General features: G+C 38.8%; 2 protein-coding genes across 2 annotated transcripts in view; one reads left to right on the top strand and one right to left on the bottom strand.

Moving 5' to 3' along the window:
• The window catches only part of BZW2 (basic leucine zipper and W2 domains 2), a 62,650-nt gene extending 62,257 nt beyond the window's left edge, over positions 1–393 (bottom strand). The window contains exon 1 of the mRNA XM_052800836.1: positions 324–393. The gene's annotated coding sequence lies outside the window, so the exon portion shown is untranslated. The remainder of the gene's footprint in view (positions 1–323) is intronic.
• On the top strand, positions 277–25,689 carry ANKMY2 (ankyrin repeat and MYND domain containing 2). Its single transcript, XM_052800892.1, has 10 exons — positions 277–416; positions 3,682–3,746; positions 12,318–12,456; positions 14,333–14,431; positions 16,661–16,821; positions 17,915–18,129; positions 19,234–19,369; positions 21,202–21,330; positions 21,755–21,896; positions 24,120–25,689. The coding sequence occupies exons 1-10, from the start codon at positions 350–352 to the stop codon at positions 24,341–24,343; spliced, it is 1,377 nt and encodes a 458-aa protein (XP_052656852.1). The 5' UTR covers positions 277–349; the 3' UTR covers positions 24,344–25,689.
• The last annotated feature ends 220 nt before the right edge of the window (positions 25,690–25,909 follow it).

Consider the following 25,909-nt stretch of genomic DNA (forward strand, 5'->3'; position numbering starts at 1 on the left):
CCGTTTCTCAGCTTCGAAACGAGGGGCGAGAGAGGAACAGCGCCTTCCTCTCCGGCAGCGCCGAGCTGGGAGGTCGGCGGAGGGGGACTGCCGGCACCCAATCCCCCCCACACCTGGGAGGGAATGGTTTATCCCGCGGCCGGCCCCTGGCAGGGCGGAGCTGTGGGAGGAAGCCGCCATGAGGAGCGGGGCGGGGCCGGGCGCGGGCGCCGCCGGGCCGGCCGCGGGGCCGGGGTGTTTGGGGGGAGCTGCCGGGCCTGGGCTGTCGCCGCGGCCGGGCTGAGCTCGCCTCGCCGGGCGGCACCGTCCCGAGTCCGCCTTACCGTCTGCGGGAGGCAGGGGGACCGCGATGGCTCCCCCTAGGAGAGGCGACCTGAGCCCGGAGGAGAAGGACCTGCTGGGAGTGATCGCCGCAGGTGAGCCCGGCCCGGCCCTCGCCCCTCTGCGGCGGTGGGCGGTAGCGCCGCCGCGGCGTGCCCGGCCCCGCTCCCGTCCTCTCAACCTCCTCGCCGCGGGCTGGCCCGGCTGCCGCCGCAGCCGCCCCTCTCGGCGCAGTGCTGTGCGGCGCTCTGCCCTTCCCCTGCCTCCGCGGGCCGGGCCGCGTCGCGGCTCCGGCGGCTCCCTGCCGCACCGGCCCCGCCGGTTGCTCGCCAGGAGGGTTTGCTTTCACACCTGCCACCGCTGCCGGCGTTAGTGGCGGCGGGCGAAGGGCAGACCGCCGGCCCTCGGCGGCCGTTACCGGCCGCGCTGGCGCGGGCCGCGGGCGGCAGGCCCGGCCGGGCTCCTCGGGTCGCCGATCTCGGGGGCCCGTGGTAGGGGCCGGCCGGCCCGCCCTCCCGCCTTCCAGCCGCCGCCTGTGGGCCCCGTCCCCCTTCTCCCTACGGTTCTCTCTCGCACTGGGCGTTACGTGGGGCAGGCCTGTGTCATCCGGGGAGTGCCAAGGGAGCCGGCTGCTTGCCAGGCGTGGAGGGGGTGCGCGTTGCTGTACCCTTTGGGCTGGGGAAGCCCAGCTGTGAGGGTCGAACTCTTGCCGAGGAAAGCTTACATCTTTCTTAGGTCTATTCATATTAGTAATGTACATTGACATTTATCTAATGACTTGTATCAATGCGTGCTGCAAAAAAATGTTTTCTTGGGGATAATCCAGTTCTTTAGCCTGTTACAGGTTTCCCTATGTGCTGTTGCCACACCAGCGCGTCCTTGCAGACAGGATGTTCTTAAATTAACAGAACTTGAGCTTGTCCAGGGTATTGTGCACCTCTGGTCCCTTACACTGTTTTAATTTGCATTTCATCCAAGTGTTGCAGTTTCACCACTTTATGTGGCACATATGCTTATTTCAGGGGGGCTTTCTGTCTTGCTTGCTGTAACAGTTGGGTTTCATGGTCTGGCAATGTCAATTTCACAGCCCTATCTGAATAGTTATACTCCAAACAGTATTTTGAAAATTGTGGGTGGTGTTTGTTAGTTGGAGGTAAACTAAAAACACCTGGTATGCTCCATGTGTTTCTCTATGTAGTTTTGAGGCAATTTGAACCCATAAGAAATTTTATTTATAGTTTTGGGGCTTCACTCTCAATTGTATTAAAACGTTCCTCTGTGTCAGACACAAGCATAGGACAGTCAGCAATGAATTTGTTGTGGATCAGAATCAGTTTCATTAACTCACTTTAATCAGAGTTTCAGGCCTTTGTCTTGCAGATGCTTCTGTCTAACCTACCTGATGCTTATGATTAAGGGTATGGGATAATTCAGTTTGGAAGGGACCTCAGGAGGTCTCTAGGCCAACCCCCTGCTCAAAACAGGTCAGCTGTGAGGTCAAACAAGATAGCGTAGGGCTTTATCCTATCAGGCCTTGAAAACCTCCAAGGATGGAGACTGCACAGTGTCTCTGGGCAACCTGTTCTGCTGCCTTACTGGGCTTGTGGTGAAAATGTTTTTCCTTATATCCAGTCTGAAGCTTCTTTTACTTTCAACTTCTGCCTGTTTTCTCTTGGCCTCCTACCATGCACCACTGTGAACAGCCTGGCTCCAGCTTTAAGCTCTAGCCTGTTCTAGAAGTCTGACTAGTCAGTTTAGTGTCTTGTTTGGAAATCCTTCAATGTTTTGTCATACAGAACTCTGAACTTGTAAATGCAACTTTGCTTTGCTTTACTTGCATTAAAATTTACTTTGAAGATCACCCCTCGAAGGCTTGCTCTTTCTGATGTTTGTTCTTTTGCTGGGATGTTCTTCTGAAAACTACTCCAGGTCCTAGGAAACTTCTCACATGTATAAAACAAACAAACAAAAAAACGCAACAAATAAACAAAAACAAACCAAAACCAATACAAGTATGTATATTTGGGGGAGTAGGCTAGTTGACAGTGCCCTGACTGTCAGTTGGTGTATTTTACTGAGTCTTTATCAAGTGTGAGAGATGACTCAGGTGTCTGGCTTTTTTCCCCTAAAATAATTAATTAAAAAAAAAAAAAAAGTAAAGAAACCTGTTTAGTATAGTTAAACCACACCAAAAGCTTTATGAAAAGAAATTATTTCCAGTATTTGCAATGGTTTTTTTTTTTTTTAAAGAAAGTGAGCCAAAACTGAAGTTTCAAGCGCTGCTTTGCTGAGAATTTGCTGGATGAGCACCTCCTTGTGATATAGTGAAGATAAACATGAAGCCTGTCATTAAAATGAGCATGTAATGCTTATTTTTAAGCAGCACATCATTGCTGAAAGAGCTTTGCTTATGATTGAATCCATGATCAGAAGTTTCTGTTAATTTGCAAAAAATTTAATTCCCCAAACTTAGACTCTTTGAATGTTGTTTTATTTCTATTTGTTTGCATGCCTGTTGAAGCTGTATTGACAGTACCGAATAGTCCCTCAATGGGCTTTAAATCAGGTTCTTAGATCTGTGGCTTAACTGAAAGGTTTCCTGTAGCAAATTGAAAAATACAAAGTTATGGCCTAATTTTCCTTGCACATATTTCTTTCAGACTTCAGTCTACTTATGCATTTGGCAATTTTTAGAAATGTCAGTGATCGAGCTACCTTGGTCCTTGTCCTTTCCACCTCTATTCTCTATTACCAAAAGCAAGTTCCTTCTACTTTTGTGGATGTGGGAAGTGGAATGTTACAAATTTCGAATTTAAACAGGAAAGGAGATGGGAGTAAATGATAAAGCATGTTTAATTCAGACCAGAAAAGTCTTTGAAATGGCATAATTTCCTTTTGTGAGAATTTAGACAGCTCCTTTAGACATAAGATGCTCCAAAAGAGGTCAAAGTACGGAATGTGTTAAAATGCTCAGTATCGTTATACTCATTCAGAATTGTACTGGTGCTGTTTATGAAGAGATGTATTAGTGTTCTGTCCTTGTGTGTGTGTAGATCAGTTACTTAAAAAAAAAAATGGAAGTTTACTTCTAGTGCACGCTCTCAGACTACTCTTTGATGTTGTGACTTCTTGGCTTTTAGCTTCTACAGCAGAACACTGTTTGTTCCTAAGCCTTGTTACTAAGTGTGATGGATTTATTGGTAGTTAATCTACCATCCCAAGTGGTTAATCTACAAAGGTGTTGATTCTAGTCAGGAATGGAACTGATCTTTTTCCTCTTCTTGATTCTCAATTTATTCCCTTTCTCACCCTCTTTTCTCTCTTTTTGTGTCTTTTTTTTTTTTTTTTCTTTAATTAAAGGAAACACCGAGGAGGCTGGAAGGCTACTGGGCAGCAAGAATGTCCGTGTCAATTGCTTGGATGAGGTACAGTGAAACTGTACAAGCATTATGCTTGGTTTAGCAAGGAAAATACTAGGTTTGAAGGCCTTCTTGTTGTTAATTAACATCGCTATACAGATTCCTGGAAATCAGAGTTATTCTGAACATATTTCCAGCCTGCAGCTGAATAATGAACCTTTGAAGTGAAGAACTCCTAATTTTTTTGAAGAAAGTTTAAAGAGTAATGTTACTTAAAGTACTACACTGTTTATATTTTCTCTCAAGTTCCAGCGTGAACTTTGGTGTCTGTAAGGTAAGATGAACACTGCAGCAACACACATGGGGGGTGCTCCCTGACTTCTTGTCACCTCCACCAAACTGTAGTCCCTCCGCTTAGATAGCAGCAGACAGTGTGGATAAAGAATACCTGTCCCCATCTCATGCTTGCATCTCATCACCCAAAGCCTTATCTTTGCAGAACAGTAAACAGGCTTGGAGAGTGAGCAGTTAGAAGTGGAAAACACACTGTCTTGCAGAGGCAGATGTGACAGACATGTACAAGATAAAATCTGTAAGTGGTACCTGAAGATGAGAGGAAGTTTGTGGACATTTAAATTGACAAATTACACATTGATCTAACATGCATGGTGGGCAATTACAGTTTTGCTTCCACGTTACACTTCGTATTAATGTTGCACACTTCAGAAAAACATTGTAAAAGGAAAAAGAAGAGGAAACACTTAGGAACATCACACAAGGTTAAAGGAACCTTGTGTAATTTATCACTTTAAATGTCAGTTTGTGGTTTTTCTCAACTTTATCATTTCATAGGATCACTGGGAAATTCAGGCTAGAAGGGACCTCAGAAGGTTCAGCCTCTTACTCAAAGCAGCTTCAGCTTCGAGGTCAGATGAGGTTGCTCTGAGCTTTATACTGTCTGGCCTTGTAAACCTCCAAGGATGGAGACTGCACAATGTTTCTGGGCAGCTTACTCCACTACCTTAATATGCTTATGGTGAAAATGTTTTTCCCTTATGTCTGAACCTCTATTTCAACTCTCATTGTCTCTTGCCCTCCTGCCACCATAACTGAAGAGTTTGGCTCTATCTTCTCAATGATCTTCCTGTAGGCACTGGCAGGCTGCTGTTGGGTCCCATCAAAGCCATCTCTTCTACAGGCTGAACAAGCCCAGTTCCTGCAGCCTCTCTACTGCACAAGTGCTCAAGTTCCCACCGTGTCTTGGTGGTACTCTGCTGAACTTGCTGCAGTTTATCCATGTCTTTGTTGTACTGGAAGGCCTAAAATTGGACAGGGTATTGCAGATGTGGTCTTGTGAATGCTGAATGGAGGAAAATTATCACTTCATCTACTGGTTATCTTCATGGAATATTGTTAGCCTTTTTTTGTGCTGCCAACAGATCCATTTTCTGATTGTTCTTAAACATAGTTAAATATTTAGGGACTTTTAGGGACTTTTTACAAGGACATGTAGTGATAGGACAAGGGGTGATGGCTTTAAACTGAAAGAGGGTAGATTTAGATTAGATGTAAGGACGAAGTTCTTTACTATGAGGGTGGTGAGACACTGGAACGGGTTGCCCAGAGAGGTTGTGGATGCCCCATCCCTGGAAGTGTTCAAGGCCAGGTTGGATGGGGCTTTGAGCAACCTAGTCTAGTGGAAGTTCTCCCTGCCCATGGCAGGGGGGTTGGAACTAGGTGATCTTTAAGGTCCCTTCCAACCCAAATGATTCTGTGATTTAAACCTTAATTTCTAATGTATGAATTTCAACAAGCTTCTGACAAACTAGTCAAACTAAGCTTTACAGTAAACTTTGGGAACCCAAGATACAAGGTAAGTATGTTTGCAAGTGTGCGTTATTGTATGGGCTTTAAAAGCTTTTCTTTTAGTGTAATTGCTGAACTAGCGCTGAACGACTGCACCCTTGATGCAGTATTAGTGCAACATGCAGGACTACTGTTGAGAGAATATGGTTTATTAATAGAAACCATAACTGAGTTATGCCTCAGCCTATTGTTAAAGAAGAAATAGTATTAACAATACTTGCCTGATGCTCACATCTGACTAAATACAGCCAAGGCACATAAGAGAAGTTCATGGAATGGACTACTTGCAGTCTCCTTTTTATCCCCAAGAGTGGTGTGTAATGATGCGTATTGAACAGAAGAAGGTTCAGATTTGTTTAGGATTCTTAATCCATCAGTCACCTCAACTTTTAGAACTTTTCTATTATAAACCATTTTCCCTCTAATGTATTATTCTAATATCTATACATAAATAGAGTATGTGAAACCCCGGTTAAACATTAGCTTCATCTGTTTTTCAACGTCACCACAACTGGAGACTGATTTGAATGCATCAGGTCTTACTTTCTTCCCCTGCTGCCTTAACTGTTTATCCTGAAATTCACATTATTATTTATATTACAACTGTTACTTATTTTATTGATGTTAAGAAATGAGGAAACAGCCCTGAAAATTGAATGCTTAGATATTGAAATGGCAGCACAATTCAGTTGGGAACCAAGAACTCATTTCCTTCCTTAAAGTCCTTTTTACATGAGAGAATCCACAGAATGAGCACAGGTTTTATGTAATTCTCTCTTCTAGTCATCGTACAGCAAACATGCAGTCACAATTTAATAATTTCCACAGGCTGGAGAATCCACAGCATCCAGAAGCAGGCTGTTATATATTGCACTTGCTCATTTTAAAAAAAATAAACACATAAAATGTCCCTTTGATTTTTGGTTTAACCACGTATTCTAACTGCTTAGATCTGCTTTCTTCTAGGTTAAAAACTACTGACAGTCAGCAATCTTTTCTCTATGTACCTTTAGACAAGGACCAAGTCACATTTTAACATCTTCCAAATGCATTGACTTTTTAAGTATCTTGCCTAAAGTTATGTTTCTTCAGCAATTGAGCTATAATCGTGGCTCTCTTCCGAATCCTTTCCAATTGTTTCAGCTTCTTCCTCCAAAAATGTGGGCCTGAGCTGGACACAGTATTTCAGCATTGCTTCTGCTGTTGTTACATGTATTTAAAAAATAAAAAATTGCTCCTCTAAGTCTATTTGCTTTTCCTGCCCATGTGCCAAGACTTGCTCACCCTTCACCACCTCCTATCTGCAGTGCTCTACTGGGAGCAGTAGGTCACTTGAAAGCAGAGTAAGACCCCTTTATTCAAATCAGTTTCACAGATGCCCATCTTCCAGAAGGTTGTAGATATCCAGCAGATACAGTCCTGTTTTCTTCCCAGCATCCTTTCTGACCAGATCAGTTTTTTTGTTGTTGTTTCTTTGTGGATTTAGGTAGTCAAAGAAAGGAAAAGTGTTTAGGCTTAATCACTGTCTTTATGAAAACAAAGAAATACATAGCTTTTCCACAAAACTTGTCTTTAACAGTTTGACTCTGGCAACTTTAACACTTCAGGTTTTACTCAGGAACCTTTAAGCTCAGGTGTCCCAAAATATTAGGACAAATAGGTGGGCTATGGAAAGGGATGCAAAATAAACACAAATATATTTCTTTTAAATGCATGCTGCTTAGTCAGGTTTTGTCCTATTTTAGATGGAGTGGTTGCTAATTTGGAAATGTAGTATGGAAGAAAGTGTTCAGGAATTTTCTTTCCCCTGGGAGTACAGAGCTTGTAAGTAGTGTTGTGACTTCATGTTGGCAGTTTGCTGACTTTAACTCCATCCATTTGCAGGGTGTGGCTAACATCTTTCAGATTATTACGGCAAGGAGGTTTAGAGGAAGCACATGGATGTTCTAGCTGTGGAAGTTTCTTCCAGTCATGTTGGTAGTTAAGGTTGCAAAGGAGCACTCTAGTACTACAATCCCATATTTTCTGCAGATTAAACAGAGAGACTTGACCTGAAAAGGCTTCACAGTTTTTCTGTATTTAAAATAATATTAAGGTCATTCATAATCTTCTTATATACAGAACTATCATTTGGCATTAGCAGCATTACTTTTTTCCTCTAGTTTCGTAATTCAGCTCTTCACTTCTGTAATAAAATACATCTTTTAGAAACAGTCCACTTCTATATGCTAATTACAGCACTGAATACTTTCTAGGAATTACAGCAGCAGCCTGCTTATTAGTGTATGAGGTATGTGTAGCTTTACTCATACTGATTGTGTTCAGCAGAGGGTTCTTCAGTTAAGCTATCTGGATAGTTATCTATGCTATTCCAGTGTGAACTTCCTATGGTAGCAGAAAATGCCCAGATCCTTGGCCTTTATTGAGGAGAAAGAGTTCTGTCTTTTTACATAGTATTTCAAAATACACAAACCAAAGAAAATTCAACAGCTATTAAGAATTATCTGGTTTCAGTTCAGGTTGCTGACTGATGTAGACTTTAACTTTTCATCACTGCAGATGAACAGAAAGATCATCAGAGGAGTCTAATGTGTTACATATGTGAAACCAACAGCTCAGCAAGATGACTATAAAGGAGGACTGTAGCTATGATCAACACTCGCTGAACAGTATTTCATATTCTAGTTAGTTCATACTTAGCTATAGCTAGAATTATTTGTGCATGTATCTGTTGACTACCTTCCAAATCCTGTCCTGCTTGCAGTAAATTTAAGATATGTAAAGGCAATCTTATTCAAAAGCTTTAAGGGTGAAATTTCTAAAGGCTTTTGTCTGATGAAAATTCAAGTCATGTATTTCTAGACTAGCAGCATTCAGTACCATTTCTGTTAAAAGTCGGAGACATTTTTACAATCCAATTCCAAATACCTACCTGAACCAGTCTTAATGAGTTGGTCTAATTTCAGTGGTGTTCTTCCTTTTTATTTAGGAGAGTTGATTTTGAAGACATACATCAACTAGTATTTCTGTATTCCTTGTGGCACCTGCTCTTTTTGCATCATTTGTTTCTTTTTTAGTAACTTCCCAAATATTGTCTCAAATAAAAGCCAAACCTACAGTCTATGTGTTTAGTTTGTAATTTTCTGAATTAATAGAACTGGTATAGTTGCCTGAATCTAAAGAATAAAATAAGGCACTCTTTCCATGTGTATGTGGGGCTGGGTTCCTCATTGCAAAATGAGCTGGGAAAAGGAGAGATGGGTGCTTCAACATTGTCAGCATACAAGTGTCTACAGCAGTTTTTCAGCTGGGGTTTTTACAGCCCTCTCCCTCTCTAGGTAGCTAGCATTCACAATGGCACAGTATTCACACAGGCAATGTCGTGGTGTGGCCCAATGCCTGCTGAGGGAGCTGCTCCAGTGTGATCCAGCCTATGTGTGCCAATCTTGGCCAAGTTTCCATGATTGAGAAGAAGGGTGAAGTGAGCATGAGAAGTGTAAAACACTGGGAATGTTGGGACCACTTGGATTCCTCTTTTCTCGTAGTAACAAAAGTCTGTGTGGCCACTTAGTAGCAAATCGTCAGCATGTTATCCACAAAACAATAGCTGTTAAAAATATACATGTATCATGTTTGTTTTCTTACACAGTCAGCATGAGTGTTTAAATGCTCACAACATATGCCAAATATGCGCAGGTCACTGGCATGTGAGATGGTCTGTGATTTTGTTTGTTTGTTTGTTTGTCCTGACTCTTGTTCCCTGGCCACCCCACACTCCCCAGTTCCTGTGGTCAACAAAGGTTGAGAAACAGTGTTGTTGAAAACTTCCTCCTTAGTTCCTAGAAGGCAGAAGGTTGCTTTTTGAGTTTATTATCTTTATAAATTTGTTTTTATTCATCCTGTGGATGTACACCTCTCCCAGGTGCTGAAAAGAGATAGACTGACCTGCTTGCTTCTTCCCCCGCTTCTGGCGATGGAGTCCAACCCCATCCTGGATCTGGTAGTCATCTGCTCCTCCTGCCTCCCCACGCATCCTTTTCTTCCCTTGTTAGCTGATTCAGCCCACTGACCCTGTAGTATTTTCTTTTTTCTTCAGTTGGCTCCCCCACCATGGCAGTATTAAGTCACCTTAGCTCTTGGAATCCCATCCCTCAGTCCACTTCTAGTATATTTTCAACATCAGGAACTGGGAAGGGTGGTGTGTAATGGCTGGGCTGGCTGTGCCATGAGGCGTAGCCCCGTTGTGCCAGGGAGTCCTTGTTGGTTGATGAGCTGAAGAACCTGGTCAAGGGAGGTGCGACGCTATTTCTAGAGGCACTGCAAACTCTATTCCCCTGGTACAGTCAGACATATGGGGAGTACTTACAGCCCTGCAGAAGACGGGAGATGTTAATTTTGCTCCCTGTAAACCATGTAACATCCCTCCAAAGTAAACAAGAAACTGGGAACGATTCATTTTTGTCCTAGGAAATGAGGTTAAAAGACTGGATTTTTGGTCAGAACAATGTTACATAGTAGCTGCTAGGAAATGGCTTCTTCATCCTATGTTCCATACTTTGTTTCATCTGTATGTTTAATAAACTGACTGCTAGTTTAGTCTTTTAAGTATGTTGTATTGACAATCCAAATGTCATCTGTCAGAAAACAGACTGTTGCTGGACCTGTCTTTGATATTCAGGCTGAGAAGAGTATTTGCAGTCATTTCAGTTTCTGCATAGGGACATAATATAGGATACCAAGCTTTTCCAGATAAGCTTGTGTCTAGCCTGTCTGTTTTTTGTTTGCTGTGAATGTGAAAGGCTGATATCAGTGTGACTTTAAATCCAGTTTTCTAACAACTGTCCACATGGTTTCTGCTTGATAACTTTTTTTTGATCCACACCGCAGCCTGACACTTTCAAAATTTACTCAAAGGCTTTTAAAAAAAGTTTCCCAGGAGGAGGAGATGACAAAAAAAAAAACCCCAACCCAAAAAACCCCAATCCATTCCTTTGTCCTATAATCTTCAGACAGATTTTGTAATTGAAACAGCTGGCATTCATGATATAACCAAACTTAAAGTCATTGTTTTCTTAAACTTCCTTCTCCAGTCAAAAACCTTACTGTGTTCTTACCCCCTTACAGCAGTGCTTTTCTGTGCTGCTAAAGGAGGCAAATCTATATTATGACTCCAGACTGGGATTGGCCCATAAAAATTGCTGTCAATGTAACGTAATGTAACGTAACATAACATATTTTATGTATTAGGATAGAAAGCCTTTACTTAATCTTTATAGGACCACAAATGAAACCTAGCAAAAACAATCACAAATTTGTTTCATGTCTGTGAAGTGATCTCTTCAGGTCTTTTGTTTCTTTAATGGCAGTTCATATTGCAGTTTACCAAAATATTTCAGGTTACTAAAATATAATGCATGAAGTAATAATTTTTTATTGTTTTCAGTTAGTATGGGAAATAATGAAAATATAATACTTTAAAATTGTTATTATAATTTTGACTTTCCCAATTTCCCTCACCTTTAGGAATTTTTTGAAAATGATACTGATAAATTTAACTCAGTTGGGTTTTATTCTATCGTAAATTGAAACAAGAAATATATTGAGGCTCAAACTGACAATTACATTATTTCAGAGTATCACATTGCCATATGTTTACAGAGCTGCAGTAATGGTGTACATGAGCGTATTTGTGCACTCAGCCTTAACCTGAAAAAAAAAAAAAAGGGAAGAAAATGCCATTTTGATTTCTTTCAGGGACAAACTAAAGCACACCCCCTTGTATTAGGTGTTGGAGAATGTTCCTGGGAAATTACTACGTTTTGGCTGATAACATGAATCCTGACTTTATGTTAAGTGAAAATAAACAGCATATTGGAAAAAGCGTATCAAATTCTAAAAATGGAATGTCATGCAATTTTCTCAAACAGAAATGTGCTTCTCCCTGCCCTTTGAGAGGGTGAGAACCTGCACTAACAATTCACCCTAGTTCTGAAAATTTCCCCTAGGGTTTGCCCAGGTTTGCATCTATAATTACATCAGTGCAACTCTAATAAAAACTCAGTGCCTTCCTTGCTGAAGCTAATCCTTTTTGTACTGGTGCAGTTTATCAAAAGGCAAGGTTTGAGACTGTGTGGTTGTTAAAGTCTAGTTAGAGCTGTATATCTTTACAAGGACTTTCAGAGCTCTGGCTGATGTAAGATCACAGACATAATACCAAAAGGATGGATAAATGGGAGAGAGGAGGATAGCACAATTACCAGTAATCATGACTAAAACCGAGCAAGATGGGTTTCAGAAACTGCAAATCTTTGTAATGGCAAAACCAACAAGACCCTATTCCTAATTTTCTTGTTGCTTATCATATAATGCTGGGGAGAAAAGAAATAACTTAGGAACCTAACAAATTTTCTAAAACAAACTTTTCCTGCTAGCAGAAGCATTAGTTTAACGCTAATGTCTTATACAAAAGGCCAATGACAAATCAGCGGTAAATGGCTTTCATTTATTCAACACTGGTCTCTTTTCAAATATATAGCACAGCATAATTGGAAAAGTGACATGGAAATGGAAAATCCATACTGCATGTTAGTAACCATATTTTTTCATGAAGATTTTGTGAGCTTTTTTGTTGTTGCTAACTTAAATATTACGTGAGGCTTTCGTAGTTATACTGAATATGTATGTACAAGTAAAAATTATCAATGGTATGAAGATCAAGAGATGTAACTAATTCTTTTTTGTATGCCACTTCCTTCCTCTTTCTTTTGTTAGCATGGCATGACCCCTCTAATGCATGCAGCGTACAAAGGGAAAGTAGACATGTGCAGGTTGCTCTTGCGACATGGAGCTGATGTTAACTGCAATGAACATGAGCATGGATATACTGCCTTGATGTTTGCTGGACTTTCAGGTAACTTACTAAACTTAGATCACTGATTTTTATGACATTGATGGGTACAATTTGCCATAAATTAATAATTTAAAGGAAAATGATGACATGTTTTTATTATTCAGGTTTACTGTTACTTATGTGAACCATGCAAATATGTCAAGACAGTAGAATCATCAGGACATTGGAACAGGAGAGCTACTGTTCAGGCTTGGGAACTTTTTTCATATAAAAATTGATTTTGTTCAGCGTTTGGAGGCATAGAGTCTATCTGTACGTTGTCCTGTTTGTTACAGATCTCAAAATTCAGCCTCCTGTGACAGTTTCCTTGTGCAGTGGGATACATTCTGTTTAACTATACTGTGTTATACTGAAAAAGATGCTGCACCAAACTGCTTTTTTTAGGACTACAAATCAGTCACTTTTAGTAGTATTTGAGGCAAATCAATCCAGTACTTTTGAAATTTTGCCTTTCTTCTACATTATTTTTGCAATTATGTTGTGGGCTCTTAAAAATATATCTAATAAGTTTTAAAAACATGTTTTCTCACATTAATTCTCCCTCCTCTCTTACACTATTTTTTTTTCATGAGAGTGCTTATAGCTGTATATATCTTCTCCTGTTTCAAGTGGTGGTTTGCAGCTTTCCTCTTGCTATTCTTTTTCCCTGATGAAAGGAACAATTATGTCCTTGAGTGAGAAAGAGACACTACTTAAAAAACATTGTTTCTTCTGGGGAAAAGATTACATTTGGGAATATTAGGTTATTTTAAGTATCTTCTTTACTAGGCCACTTATATCTTCCCAAAAAGTAGATTCTAGGGAAGTAAGATTTCTTGGCAGGTAGAGTTTAAACTCTGCCTTCTTTCATCATAAGAAAAGAAAGGCATGTGCGTGTATATGAACTTTAACTGGATCATCAGATCGCTTTTCAGCTAAAACTTTGGTAAAAAGATTTGGGAAACTTCAGCATTCTGTGGCATTGAGCAATATCAGAGCTGCAGCAGATAGGTGGGAACAAACTCTTAGAGGTTGTTAAATGACTGCAGCTTTATGGAGTATGCTGAATTTTTACCATTTTCTCACAGCTGAGCTTTTAACATCCTGGGTTTGAATGCTTCTGAATGTTGACTTCAAGGTCTGTTATCTGTGAGTGCAAAAGGTACATGAGCACTACCGATGCAATGCCTTTGTTTTAAATCAGAAACATTCATTTCCATCCACCACCTCCTTTTTTTATATTCACTTTTCTGTATTTAGCATATGCACAAAACCTGATAAAGTAAGAATACCTTTGAAAGCAGAACCAGCATGAGTGGTGGCAAGTGCCCTTATTAGTCTCTGAAGGGCACCAATTAAGTCATCTAATCTTCCCATCAAATTTTAGCTTCATTTTACTTGGTATTTAGCCCAGTCTGAACACCCAGTTCCCACTGTGGAGAAAGGAACAATCTGTTCTCTTCTTTATGCTCCTGCTACATAATAGTACTGGATTTGTTTTTCTTCTTAGAATAGCAAATGTTATAGTTGAACTGTCAAACTAGATTAGTAGAATTTCCTTCGATACTGCTATCCAGAGGGACCAAGCTCTAGTGTAGTTACATGCATATGACTCCCGTAAGCTCCACGGGGAGCTGAATGGGCATTACAGAGAGCAGAGTTATACCCTGCCTGAATTTAGTTTTTATTTTGATTTGACCCTCTGGAACCATAAATAAGGAGGCAGCACCATGCCTTTCTCTTAATCCATTCTTAAAATAATAACATTAAAAACATTCATTTCCCTCAGTGTTACTCCTAGTCTTTAAGAAATTCGCTCCTTGTTTTTCTACAGCATAAAGAATTACAAGTTCTGGTTTGTTCTCTCTCATTCCCCATATCTTCTCCCCAAATTCAGGAAACAAAGAAATCACCTGGATGATGTTAGAGGCTGGAGCAGAGACTGATGTTGTCAACTCTGTGGGAAGGACAGCAGCTCAGATGGCTGCTTTTGTGGGTAAAGTGAAAGTCTATTATAATTTCCTAAATTCCTAAAGAAGTAAAAAGTTAGATTCTGATGCTTTATATTGGAGAAACATTATTTAATGACCTGTTCTGAACTGACACAGTTGTTCAGCTTTTTTTCCACATCTCATCCTGTAACAGAGTCAATTTGTGTTCTATTCCCATGCTTTGTTTCATAAAAGCACAAATGATCTTATCTGTAAGAATAGATGCTGCTGTTCTCCAAGTGTGCAAGTTTTTGCAATGTCATCCCTTTTCAAATTGTGAGAGGAAGCTGGTAACATCTGAGGTGTCTGAAGTGCAGGTAGGTGCTTCTGCAGTACAGAGAGCATAATTGGAGCTTCCTTTGTGGGAAGGAACAAACATAGCACTAGGAGTCAGGAACTCTCATCTGAGCTTTGCCGTGAGCATGCTGTGTGCTAGTGGTGAGTCACCTCCTGCCCTTCTCCCTCCGCATTTGGGAGAGGGAGAAGTCTCGGCACCTTTTCTGAGGTAGTCAGTACTTACTGACCTGAACTTGACTAGAAAAAGAGAAAAGATTTGTCATTCCAGTATTCTGTGTGATCCTGGGCAAAACATGAAACCAGGCTTTTTTCTGTTGGTATGTTTCTTGTCTTTGTTTTCTAAACCCTTTTTACTTCTTTACCCATCTTGACAGTGCTGGGAGATTCCTGGATTAACATTCCCAAATATACCACTTTTTCTCTATTTCTAGCAAGAATGTGTGATAAAATATTACCAGAAAAAGTAGAGTCATTTTAATGACTCGGCTATTGCTGTCCAGATGACCTTCCCAACAACCAAAAATGAGGACCTGTATTTTCACTTCAACACAACCTTCTCGTATTGTTTAAATGTCTGAAAACTCCCTTGCAAGTCCATCAGGTGTTCTGGATTCAAGAGCCTACCTTGCCATTTAGATTTACTTCCTTGAATAGTGAGTTAGTGCAGTCTCAATTTCAATCATATCTCATTCTGGTCTTTTATAGAGGAAAAGATTGACATAGCTGACTTCAGGTTCAAGTAGTAAAACCTTAACTATTCACTTAATATGTCAGAGAAGTCCACTCCTATTAATTATACTTTGGATTTGGAGAGTCTTTTCCAATGTGATGCTGAATTGAATTATTAGTGAATGGGGAATATTATCTCCAATGTAATTTTGGAGAATTCTTATTTAAAATCTCATCACGTCACCAAGATAGAATAAATATTTTCAGGCATACTGAGATATGCTAGTCTGTAAAAGTCTGAACATTGGAATCCATTCCTGTTTTCTTTTTTATTCTCTGTCCAATCAACATTAATTCATCTGTCTGTGTGTGGGAAGTGAGGATACTTCTTCCCCTGCCATTTGTCTTACACTGTGGTCTATTAGCTTAGAACAGTCTCTTCTAAAACAGTGGAGGGTTTTAAATGCTGGAATTTGGTTGGCTGTGTCATCTTCTACTGATTAAGAGGATTAGTGCCAAGATAAATCAATCAATTTAAAGAATGTGGTCCTGAACTAGAGAAGCTAAATTTTACTTTCCCTTTAGCCAAGCAATCCATCATATTGTCAGATGTAGAAAACAAGAAGGGGGTGTAACTTCTCTCATCTTGTTACTTTAATCACAGTCCCTTTTTTTTTGGTAAATTTTAAGCATGTTCTGTTCTTATAATTTCTCCCACTTTAGGTTAATACGCTACTATCTGTTTCAGGTCTGAAAACTTACAAGTCTCAATGCAAATGTCATTAATTTTTGAAAGTACAAAGTGGAGAGAACTTACCTTGAAAAATTTTAACACTAGTATGAGACTACTAGTGTAGTATAACTTTGGGGAGAAATACCTATTCTCTTAGTTTTGGCTTACCAGGGAAAGAGCATGCAGGAAGGGGACAGAGTTCTCAAAATGAGATTTCATTAAGTCATTCCCTGCTGGGAGTCAGTAAGTTACACTTACTGAACATAAAAGTTATACACAAAAGAACAGCAAGAGTTGCCTGTTACCAGTGCAAAGTGTATCATGCTAAGCTCCTTTGTGAGTAATTCTCATCTGTATTGCTTAGATTAGATTTGGGTTTAGGTAGTATTATTATTGTTATTATTGTTGTTGTTGTTGTTGTTTAGGTAGTATTATTATTGTTATTATTGTTGTTGTTGTTGTTGTTGTTATTATTATTATTATTATTATTATTATTATTATTTCATTGGTGATTTTTTTTCTTGTGTGCCTTTAGGTCAACATGACTGTGTGACCGTCATCAACAACTTCTTTCCACGTGAAAGGCTGGACTACTATACTAAACCACAAGGCTTAGATAAAGAACCAAAACTGCCAATAAAATTAGCTGGGCCTCTGCATAAAATTATTACTACTACTAACATGCATCCTGTTAAGGTGGAGTAATATGAAAATTGTATGTGTTTGTGGCATGGGAACTGTTTCTTTATGTCAGAAAGCATTCAGCTCTTCTGAGAGTCCAACTGAGATCAAAAGCATTATCCACTAATTCAGATGTTTCTGAAAATGAGAAAGAATCAGGCTCAATATTTAGACGTGATTAAAAAACGAAGCTATTTCAGTGTTTATATACACCAGAATCTTGAACTAACACCCCTAAGTGGAGAGATTCTTATTTTTTACATCAGTAACCATAAATAGCTTTCTTTTTTGGCTTTCTTTTCTTCCTAGCCCCACTTGAAGTGGAAGCATAAAACAATTTCCTATCTTAACAAAATCTCATTGTTCTCTCAATGCTTGTCTCAGCATGTATCTTCCTACCTTCATCACTGGTTCACCATAGTAACATCTGCTGCTGTTTCTGAAAGTATGTGCAAGAGAGATTTATTTTTACTTCCCAGTATATTTGCTGAAAATAATGTCTTTTATGGTTTGATCCTCCAGTGTAGTTCAGAGAAATTAATACACTTAAATTCAAAGTCAAGTTCCTTGGGCTTGCCATCCAAAGTCAGGAATCTGTCAGCAGTTGCCAACCAGGTATCTGCAGTACATACAAAGAGTAATGCACCAGTGGCAGCTAATTTAGTGAGTAGAGTATACAGTTTCCTCTTAAAATGGCTAGTACATTGCTTTACTAGTCCACCTGAAGTGAGGTTGATGTGTTCTGTGAAATTGCTGAAATCATACAAGTCCACTTTATTTTAGGTGTTCAAAAGCAAAGAGATTCTAGGACAGTGTATGGTAGTTTCTGTAACTGTTTCTTTTGAAATGGTTTTGATTCTTCAGGTTCTTATTCTGAAAAAAATCCTTATTATTTTTAATACCAGTCTTAATTTAAATGTTTCTTGTATGGGAACTGTGAATTACAACAGAAAAAAGAAGGGGAAGACTGCATAAGATGGAAGTAGAAGAATATTAGAAACTCCACTGAAATTTAGCTACAATGAGCTATATAACCTTTAATGCCAATGCACAAGTTTAAAAACACTAGTGCCTAATTGGATTACATTTTCTTCAATCTTTCTCATAGATTGTGTTGCTGGTAAAAGAGAACCCTCTATTGGCTGAAGTAGAAGCACTGCAGAAATGTTACAGGGTTCTGGATCTAATTTGTGAGAAATGTATGAAGCAGAAAGATATGAATGAAGTACTTGCTATGAAAATGCACTACATCAGTTGCATCTTCCAGAAATGTATTACATTTTTAAAAGAGCGAGAGGATAAACTAGATGGATTTATCAAAAGGTATGTGTATGAACCAGCTTTACAGATACCAGAAAAAGACAACTGTAATAATAGATTAGATTGTCTTGGATAAAGGCTATGCCAAGTAAATTTCAAAACAATGCCAGGTACAGTCACTTCAGGGTGGCATTGACTCCCTTTTTTCTGTCTGAAGTGGCATTGTCCTTTCCGGGGGTACAAAGGAAGCATTCCTAGAGTTTCAGCTCCCTGCTGGAACTGGTTAGAGCTTGGCAATCACCCATACACTATGAAGCAGCAGAGAGCAACATGTGGTGGAGAAAAAGGGGAATGCTAGGCTTGAAAAAAGAATTTCTCAATGTCCGATATGGATCATCTGGGAATGTGTCTCTTGCCATTTTGCTCTCCAGCAGTCATACAGGGTGAGATTTTTTTTTTCCAAAAACACTTAAAGCAACTGAGAACTGCAGATCCCACTGGCTCTGGATGAGACTGGGACTCTTAAATCACTTAGATCTTCAGAACCCACTCAGAGTTACAAAACCAGCTGCCTGATCTTAAGTATCAAAGTAGGTGGCCTGGCTTTTAGAAGGATCGCATTCCCCATGGACCTCCATGGATTTCTACATGATACTGAAAATAAATGAAGTCAGCTTTCACATACTGACATCAAATAGTTCATCAGTGATCCATATAAAAAAGTAGGAGCCAACCAGATAGATATAGAGGCATCAGGGTTATAACAAATTATTAAAGTAAGTAAAGCAGAATTTGTATGTAAAGTATTGTGCATTCTTCAGTGTTTATTTTTACAATGCTCATTTTGAAACACAACAAAGCATTTCACCACTTTAGTCAGATGTAGATACTAGTCTACCTGTAGATGATTATTTTTCTCTGTGTAGTTGAAATAGTAAGTAGTGGTTTCAGAGTGTACGTTTAGTTATTTTATATTTCATAATGATTGTGCATTAGAATAAAAATAATTTCATTTGCATTTAAACACATTTATGTATGAAGTTGCCAAATTATTCTGATTTATAATTCTCTATAATTTGAAAGAGGACAGAGTACAGCATGCTGTGTATTTGTTCTTGATCATGTACTATGTGATTTCTTATTTGATGTCGGTTTTTAAAAATTTAGTCTCTTGAAAGGGAGAGATAAAGATGGTTTCCCTGTATATCAAGAGAAGCTAATTCGAGAAAGTATCCGAAAGTTTCCTTACTGTGAAGCTACATTGCTCCAGCAGCTTGTGAGAAGTATTGCTCCTGTTGAAATAGTAAGTTTTTCCTATCAAGAAAATACTTCCTAAGCAACTTGCACAGTAAATTCAGTTTAAACTAAGCCATCTTCTGTTTCTCAGCTTCTGCCATGTGTTACATTAAGCAAAGGTTTTTGATGTCCCTGAACCCTCTGGCAAACTGGAATTTTATTTTGCGTATTGCAGGAAAATGCTCTAAATACTTCAACTAGTAGTTTTTTCCTGTGCCCATAATGAGTGCTTAGATACCTCAGCTTTTAAAGAAAACTGAAATAATTTGTTTCTTGTCTCAGAGCTTTCTTTTCCTACTCTGGGATGTCTAGTCAGTTTTCCTTTGCCAATTCACTTTTACAAATTATAGATTCAGACACAGGTGAAACTCATTTTGTGCTCTTTTTTCACAGTCTAAATTCAGTTTAAGATCAGATCCTTTCCTAGATTTAATGCATTCATTATTTCTAGTGTACATGAAAGGTTGGTAATATGATGGGAGAAAAAGAAAAAACATTCTGTGACGCTCCTTTTATCACAGAGAGAGGCAAGATGATGCAATGTAGAGCAAAATGTGTATCTAAATTAGGAAACCAAAATTACAAGTAAAAAATCTAACTTCAGTTTTCCTCACATGCCTTTGCTAACACACTCATTATAATAGTATTAATTACTTCATAATAAATCTTACACAAGAGTTACTATTCTTTTTTAAGAATGTTCTTTCTAGTCTCTGAGAGCTAGATGTTACATGCGCTAACACTGGGGAACTGGAACAATTTTGTGACGTGTTTGGATTATGCTGAGTGAATTAAAAATAGCCTCCATCTTAAGTGGCTCCAAGTCTACTAAAATGTCCTGAGGCTTAGTGCAATCCCTACTGTTTGTCTAAGCCAGAAAAATAAATACAGCGTGAAAACATAAGCCATCATGATGCATTAAGACTTGCTTTAGAGTAAACATTTTCCTTCCTGTCCCTTTTTTCTTAGAAGAGCTTGCAGTCTTTTCTGCCTTTAAAGAAATATGGTTTGTTACATTGGATTTCTGTCCATTATGCAGAACTGGAAAGGAGGAGATGCTATAAATTTTTATTTGTCTGGAAGCCTTTGACCTTTGGCATGTACAATTACTTGGCTTCAGTCTGGGCATCTCAGCATTGTTGTAGTAGTTATGATCATGCATATTCCATGGTAGTCCAACAGTTTAAGGATTTACTTAGAGCTGGAGCAACTTGGCATTTTTTTCCTCTAATGTTTACATCATTGCCCAAAAGAATAGTCTTAATTTATGGTGACCAGTAAAATATACTAAATCTTACTGCTTGTATTGCATGGGAAAGATACTGCAAACAATATCTAAATAATAATATGCAAATAGTTGTTTTGAAGATTTCAAGTTCTGACCATTTGGTCTGTAGCATCTGAGTACGCTGAGCACAGTAGTATATCAGTGACAAGTAAAATATCTTTCTGTGTGCCAGCACAGACTAATCTGCAAAAACCTGCTGCATATGATCTACAACTAGGTGACTGTGTGTAAAGAACACTGAGTTCATTAATAGTATTATTAATAATTTACAGAGTAAAAAAATGATCATTTTTATCCTCCCTTCTACAGAAGGTAAAGGACTAAGTTAACTTTATATACAAAAATTTATCTAACCATATACATGTTAAGTTGCGCATATTAGTTGAAGTTCTATGATTTAGTTTTATGTTCTTGCTGCTATAGCATCTTCAGTGAGACTGCAGCTGGCCAGTTGGAAGCTTGCATTGCTTGTTTTGTTATTCTCTTGCATGTCCCTCTTCATGATAGTGTTGGTTTTTAATCCCATTACCACCGTTTGTCTTGCCTTTCAGGGTTCTGATCCTACAGCTTTTTCTGTACTTACACAAGCTATTACTGGCCAAGTGGGTTTTGTGGATGCTGAATTCTGTACAGCTTGTGGGGGAAAGGGAGCAGACAAAAGATGTTCAGTATGTAAAATGGTAAGAATCCGTAAATAGTTATAATGAATCACAAGAAGTAGTGCCACTGAGGTGCTGAGGATTTTGAATGCTTCACTATTTACTGTGTAGACTTAGGAGGAATGGCATGTATGCCTACACTGAAAATGTGCAAGCCATCTACTTCTGGGAGAGATGCCTGAAATTCACAAGTACTTGGATTTCCAAGTGTGTATGTTTAAGAGTGAAGAAAGAGTAAAATTTCTGTATGTTCAGTGTTAACAAAACAAACTTCTTTATGGATTTTTATATAGGTTAGAATCACTCCATGTGACCTTACAAATTGCTTAAAAATACCATTAAGTACTATACATAGAGAGATTTAACTTGGTACACTAAGGAATGCAAGAATATTGTATATTTTTTTAGTACATGAAGATGAATTGATAGCTCTGGTAACTTTCAGGTGATGTACTGCGACCAGAACTGCCAGAAAATACACTGGTTTACCCACAAAAAAGTCTGCAAGACCCTGAAGGAAATTCATGAGAAACAAGAACTAGAAGCTGCCAAAGAAAAAAGGAAACAAGAAAAAAAGCAGAAGAAAGGTTAGGATCTATAGTTTGCTTACTGAAACAAATGCTGCATTAACCGCACCACAAGGAACAACAGTAACAGGTCTTGAAATCTGGAACAGCTGAGGTTGGAAGAAAAATCTTTGTTGTAACATAAAAGCATACCTGCATTTGTTGGAATTCTAGTCTTTCAATTCACAAATACTGTGTACTTTCTAAAATCTGGTTTTTAATGCTAGAGTTACACAGGTTTCTACAACTAAAGCATTCTGAATTGCACTGCACTGTTTCAAAATCCAAACCTTTAATCAAAATCATGCAGAAGTTTCATGTTACTCTACCTTTCGTTGGAGGTGTTAGGACAAGTTGGATAATAAGCAAGCAGTTCAATCCTTCCAGTTGCAAAGGTTAATGTAGATGATAACTCTCCTGTGATACTTTCTTCTTCATAATCACAATATTAAGTTAATTGTGTTGTGTACTTTGAATGTGAAGAAAACATTAGTCTTTAAACTGTTAACGGTGTTTTTCTCCCTTCAATAAGCAAATAATTAATGCATAATAACAGAAAAAACACTGTATCACCCCCCTTTAACTTACTCTGCTACAATGTTTCTGTAAGTGAAATAATAGGAAAATTGGGGGTGAAATCACTTTTTCTCTTTTACAACTTACTAGATTCCCCCTCCCTTGTTTTAAGGATTGTAGAAGTGCACTGGACAAATCACGCTTGTCTTAACAATGGTAGTATTCTTCACTTCAGCTGGACTCTAGAAACTATAGCGGGATATAAATTGGTAATTATTGAAGTTTTCAACAGCTTCCTGTGATGTGATGATCCTGTTACAACAAGAGCTGCTGTTGCGTGGGATCAAAATGACTGTGGAAATTGGAGGGAAGGATACTAGAAATCCCTGAATGTATTGCATACCAATACAGCAAAACATAATGAGCTGTGAGCAGTGTGATGCCTCACAATGGTGACAAATACACACACTTGCAGGTTCATATTAACTGAACAAGTCAGTGACCAGGTGCTGTCCTCTTCAGAGGGAGAGACAGGATCTTGGTGGATGGCTCTTCTCCCTCCCTCCCTCCCTAAAAAGGGAAGCTAACATCTTTTGACATGTTACTACTGCACTATCTACATGTTAATCTTCATTAACTTCTTCAGATAGACGGCCAACATGCTATAGACCTTATCAGATTATGCATTGTTAGCAAAACAGTGAATTTGTCGTAGCTTCAAGTCACCTTGTGAATGGTGCGGTATCAAAGCTTTTCATATGAACAGCAGTTTTATTTTAAAAAGCTAGTAATACCCGCTACCAAAAAAAAAAAAGGAAAAAAAAAAATCCCACCGCTGTAACTACAAGCAAAACCAAGAGTTTAAGAGTTTCCACTGTACAAGGGTGAGTGTTAAGGAAGTCTGTGCTTCAGCCTGTGCTTAAGGCAGTTAGCTCCATAGCCAAATGAGGCCTTTGGCAGGTCTTTGGCAGTGTTGTGGCTAGCTGTGACAGTGTTTTTAGCTGGCTATCAATCATAACAGAGAATAAGAAACCAAGATTAACTACTTCTGAAGGTGCCTGGGCCCCCAATTAGGCTTTCTCCTCTTTCTTTTCAGAATTGCTAGTACACAACCCCTACTTAGCAGAATCAGGGCAAAAAGTTATTTAACCATTTTTTTTCTCTGAAAACATTGCTTGAAAAGTAAAGGTGCAATAGCTAATTCCATTCCATGCAGTCAGGTTATAAATTTTAGGATGACTCACTTCAACCAAAGTTCATTGTGGTCAACTGCTCATTAGCAAATAATTTCTTCAGTCTGTTATATGCAAAAAAGCTTCCTACGTAATCACATACATGCCTCTAAGAAAAACAGAAACCCACCTGTACTCTATGTTTAACTGGCCTGCAGCCATTCTTTGAAAAGCTAACTGTAAGAATATTGCCAATAAAACATGCTTGAATTGGAAGTTAAAATAACTGTAGTGTCCTACTCTGCTCCTTTACATATTAAAAAGAAGTATGGCAAAATTGAAGATAAATTAACGAGAGCTTTGTGTACGGTTAGTTCAGAGTAATCTTACACCAATTTAAGCAGAACTCTAGTGTCTTAGGTCTTTTTTGACATAACTTGGTTAAATTAATCACTTGTAATTGATGCAAAGTTTCCTAGCATTTATTCAATAATAAAAATGTTTGCTTGCAGATGAGTTCAGTGTTTACTGATGATGCAATTTCTCTTTTGTTTAGATGAAGTGCAACTAGTAGAGGGTAGTTCTACAAGTGAAGAACAGTCAGATCCTTGTCCAGATGCTACCAAAGAAATGGATCTGAATCATGCTACTGACCAAACAGAAGAACCTGAGTTTACCAAAGAGATGGAGGCACTAGCCCTGCACCCTGAAAGTCCACTGGAAAGTGAGACTGGCTTAGCTGACATTGCTCTTCAAAAAATTCAAGATTCTGAGGAGTAAGAAGAGGGTAGGAGGGGACTAAGAGTTCTGGCTATGTCCCTGTACCGCAAGGGTCCTAAAGAATTTTTTAGGCTGACCATGTCCAAGTTCTTATAGCATGGCTTATGCAAGACTCCCTTTGAAAGACAGCATGTCTCTGTTCATCATGAGATGAAATACTGGCTAATTTGTCTTATAAGTACTTCAGGTTCTGTTGTAGATTGTCAAAATAGGTATTTACTATCTGATAAAAACTAGAGTGGCATAGATCCATCTGTATGTATACCAACAGTAAGCATAGTAAAAATCTATGAGTATCTGTGGTTAATCAGCCACTTAGTGAAAAATAAAAAGCATTTTATTTGTATTATTCATGTTTTCAGAACCTAAAATTTATTTTAATTGTAATTTAAATATTTTTTTCTGCAAGTACGCAGAACTGTAGTTAGAAGCATTGGGAAGCCAACTGCTAAATTGCTTTTTTACACCCCTTTATGAAGCTTTATCTGAAGGAATTCAATAGCAGTTAAGTTTCTGAAGATATTCATCTGAATTCTCAACTTTTCATGACATTACTGTAAGTATTTTTGACTAGTGAGTGCACAACAATAGTGTCTATTTTGTGGCAATTTTATTAAATGATACTGCTGTTTCAGATGTCTCAAGCTGACTGTGAAATGTGTGTTTCAACAGAATTATTTCACTATTGGTGTGGTCAAAAATATTCCAAGTTTATCAGAGTCTAATGAAGGGAAGACCAGAATGACTTAAAATAATTTGACTGATAAGAATAATGGTTTCTAAATCTCAGCTTTCAGGTAAAGATGCCTTAGAGCACAATGGGATGTTGCTTATGAATTATTTCATAAACATAAAAGGTGCTTAATATTGTTCATGCTGAACTTGGTCACAGTGAATTAGATGGGAAAATTCATGTGTGCATTGATACAACTGGGATTTCACTTAGGCTTTCAACTAAATACTGTATCTAGAAAATAGCTTCCCTTAACTATGCTGTTTTCACTCAGATTTAGTACTGTGTCTCATGAAATCAATGGGAATGTGACAACCGAAAATACCGCTTGCTGCATAAGGATGGCAAAAGTTGAGATTCTGTAATTGTTGGATGAATTACTGGTGTTTTGAACATGGCAATATCCTTCAACTTAGAGGAATAAGGACCATCCTCAAAACAGAGGAAAAATGCTATTAATTTTTTACTATTTAATATATTGACAGTTTTTGTTTAATATTCTGAAAACTGTAAGAGTGAGGATACATAAATGCACCTGTGCGCAGAATGTACCTGTGTTTTAATTTCAAGGATTAGTAAATTGTGAAGAATAAAGGGAAGTTTTTTAAAAGAAGGGAGCTGTGTGGCAATTCTGTTTACTGCATCTGTAACGTCTGTTGGGACATAGGGTGACATTCTCATTGGACATGCATGTGCCTCCTGTAGCTCGGGTGTACGAGTTTAATTTCATGACAGTTGCCAGGCAAGAGACATATGCCTGGAACTTAGATATGCTGAGTCACCATCCTCTCATGGATCTGGGAATGCAGAAGTGCTGCTGGTTCCCTATTCTA

The sequence above is a fragment of the Harpia harpyja genome, chromosome 1, assembly GCF_026419915.1.
Source record: "Harpia harpyja isolate bHarHar1 chromosome 1, bHarHar1 primary haplotype, whole genome shotgun sequence".
In the NCBI taxonomy this organism is placed as follows: Eukaryota; Metazoa; Chordata; class Aves; order Accipitriformes; family Accipitridae; genus Harpia; species Harpia harpyja.

Bases quoted from the DNA above. Each gene is read 5' to 3' on its own strand.
- ANKMY2 (XM_052800892.1), top strand. From the start codon at position 350: ATGGCTCCCCCTAGGAGAGGCGACCTGAGCCCGGAGGAGAAGGACCTG. The intron at 3,747-12,317 runs GTACAGTGAAAC...TTCTTTTGTTAG, and splicing joins GTGTCAATTGCTTGGATGAG to CATGGCATGACCCCTCTAAT. The intron at 14,432-16,660 runs GTAAAGTGAAAG...GTGTGCCTTTAG, and splicing joins TCAGATGGCTGCTTTTGTGG to GTCAACATGACTGTGTGACC.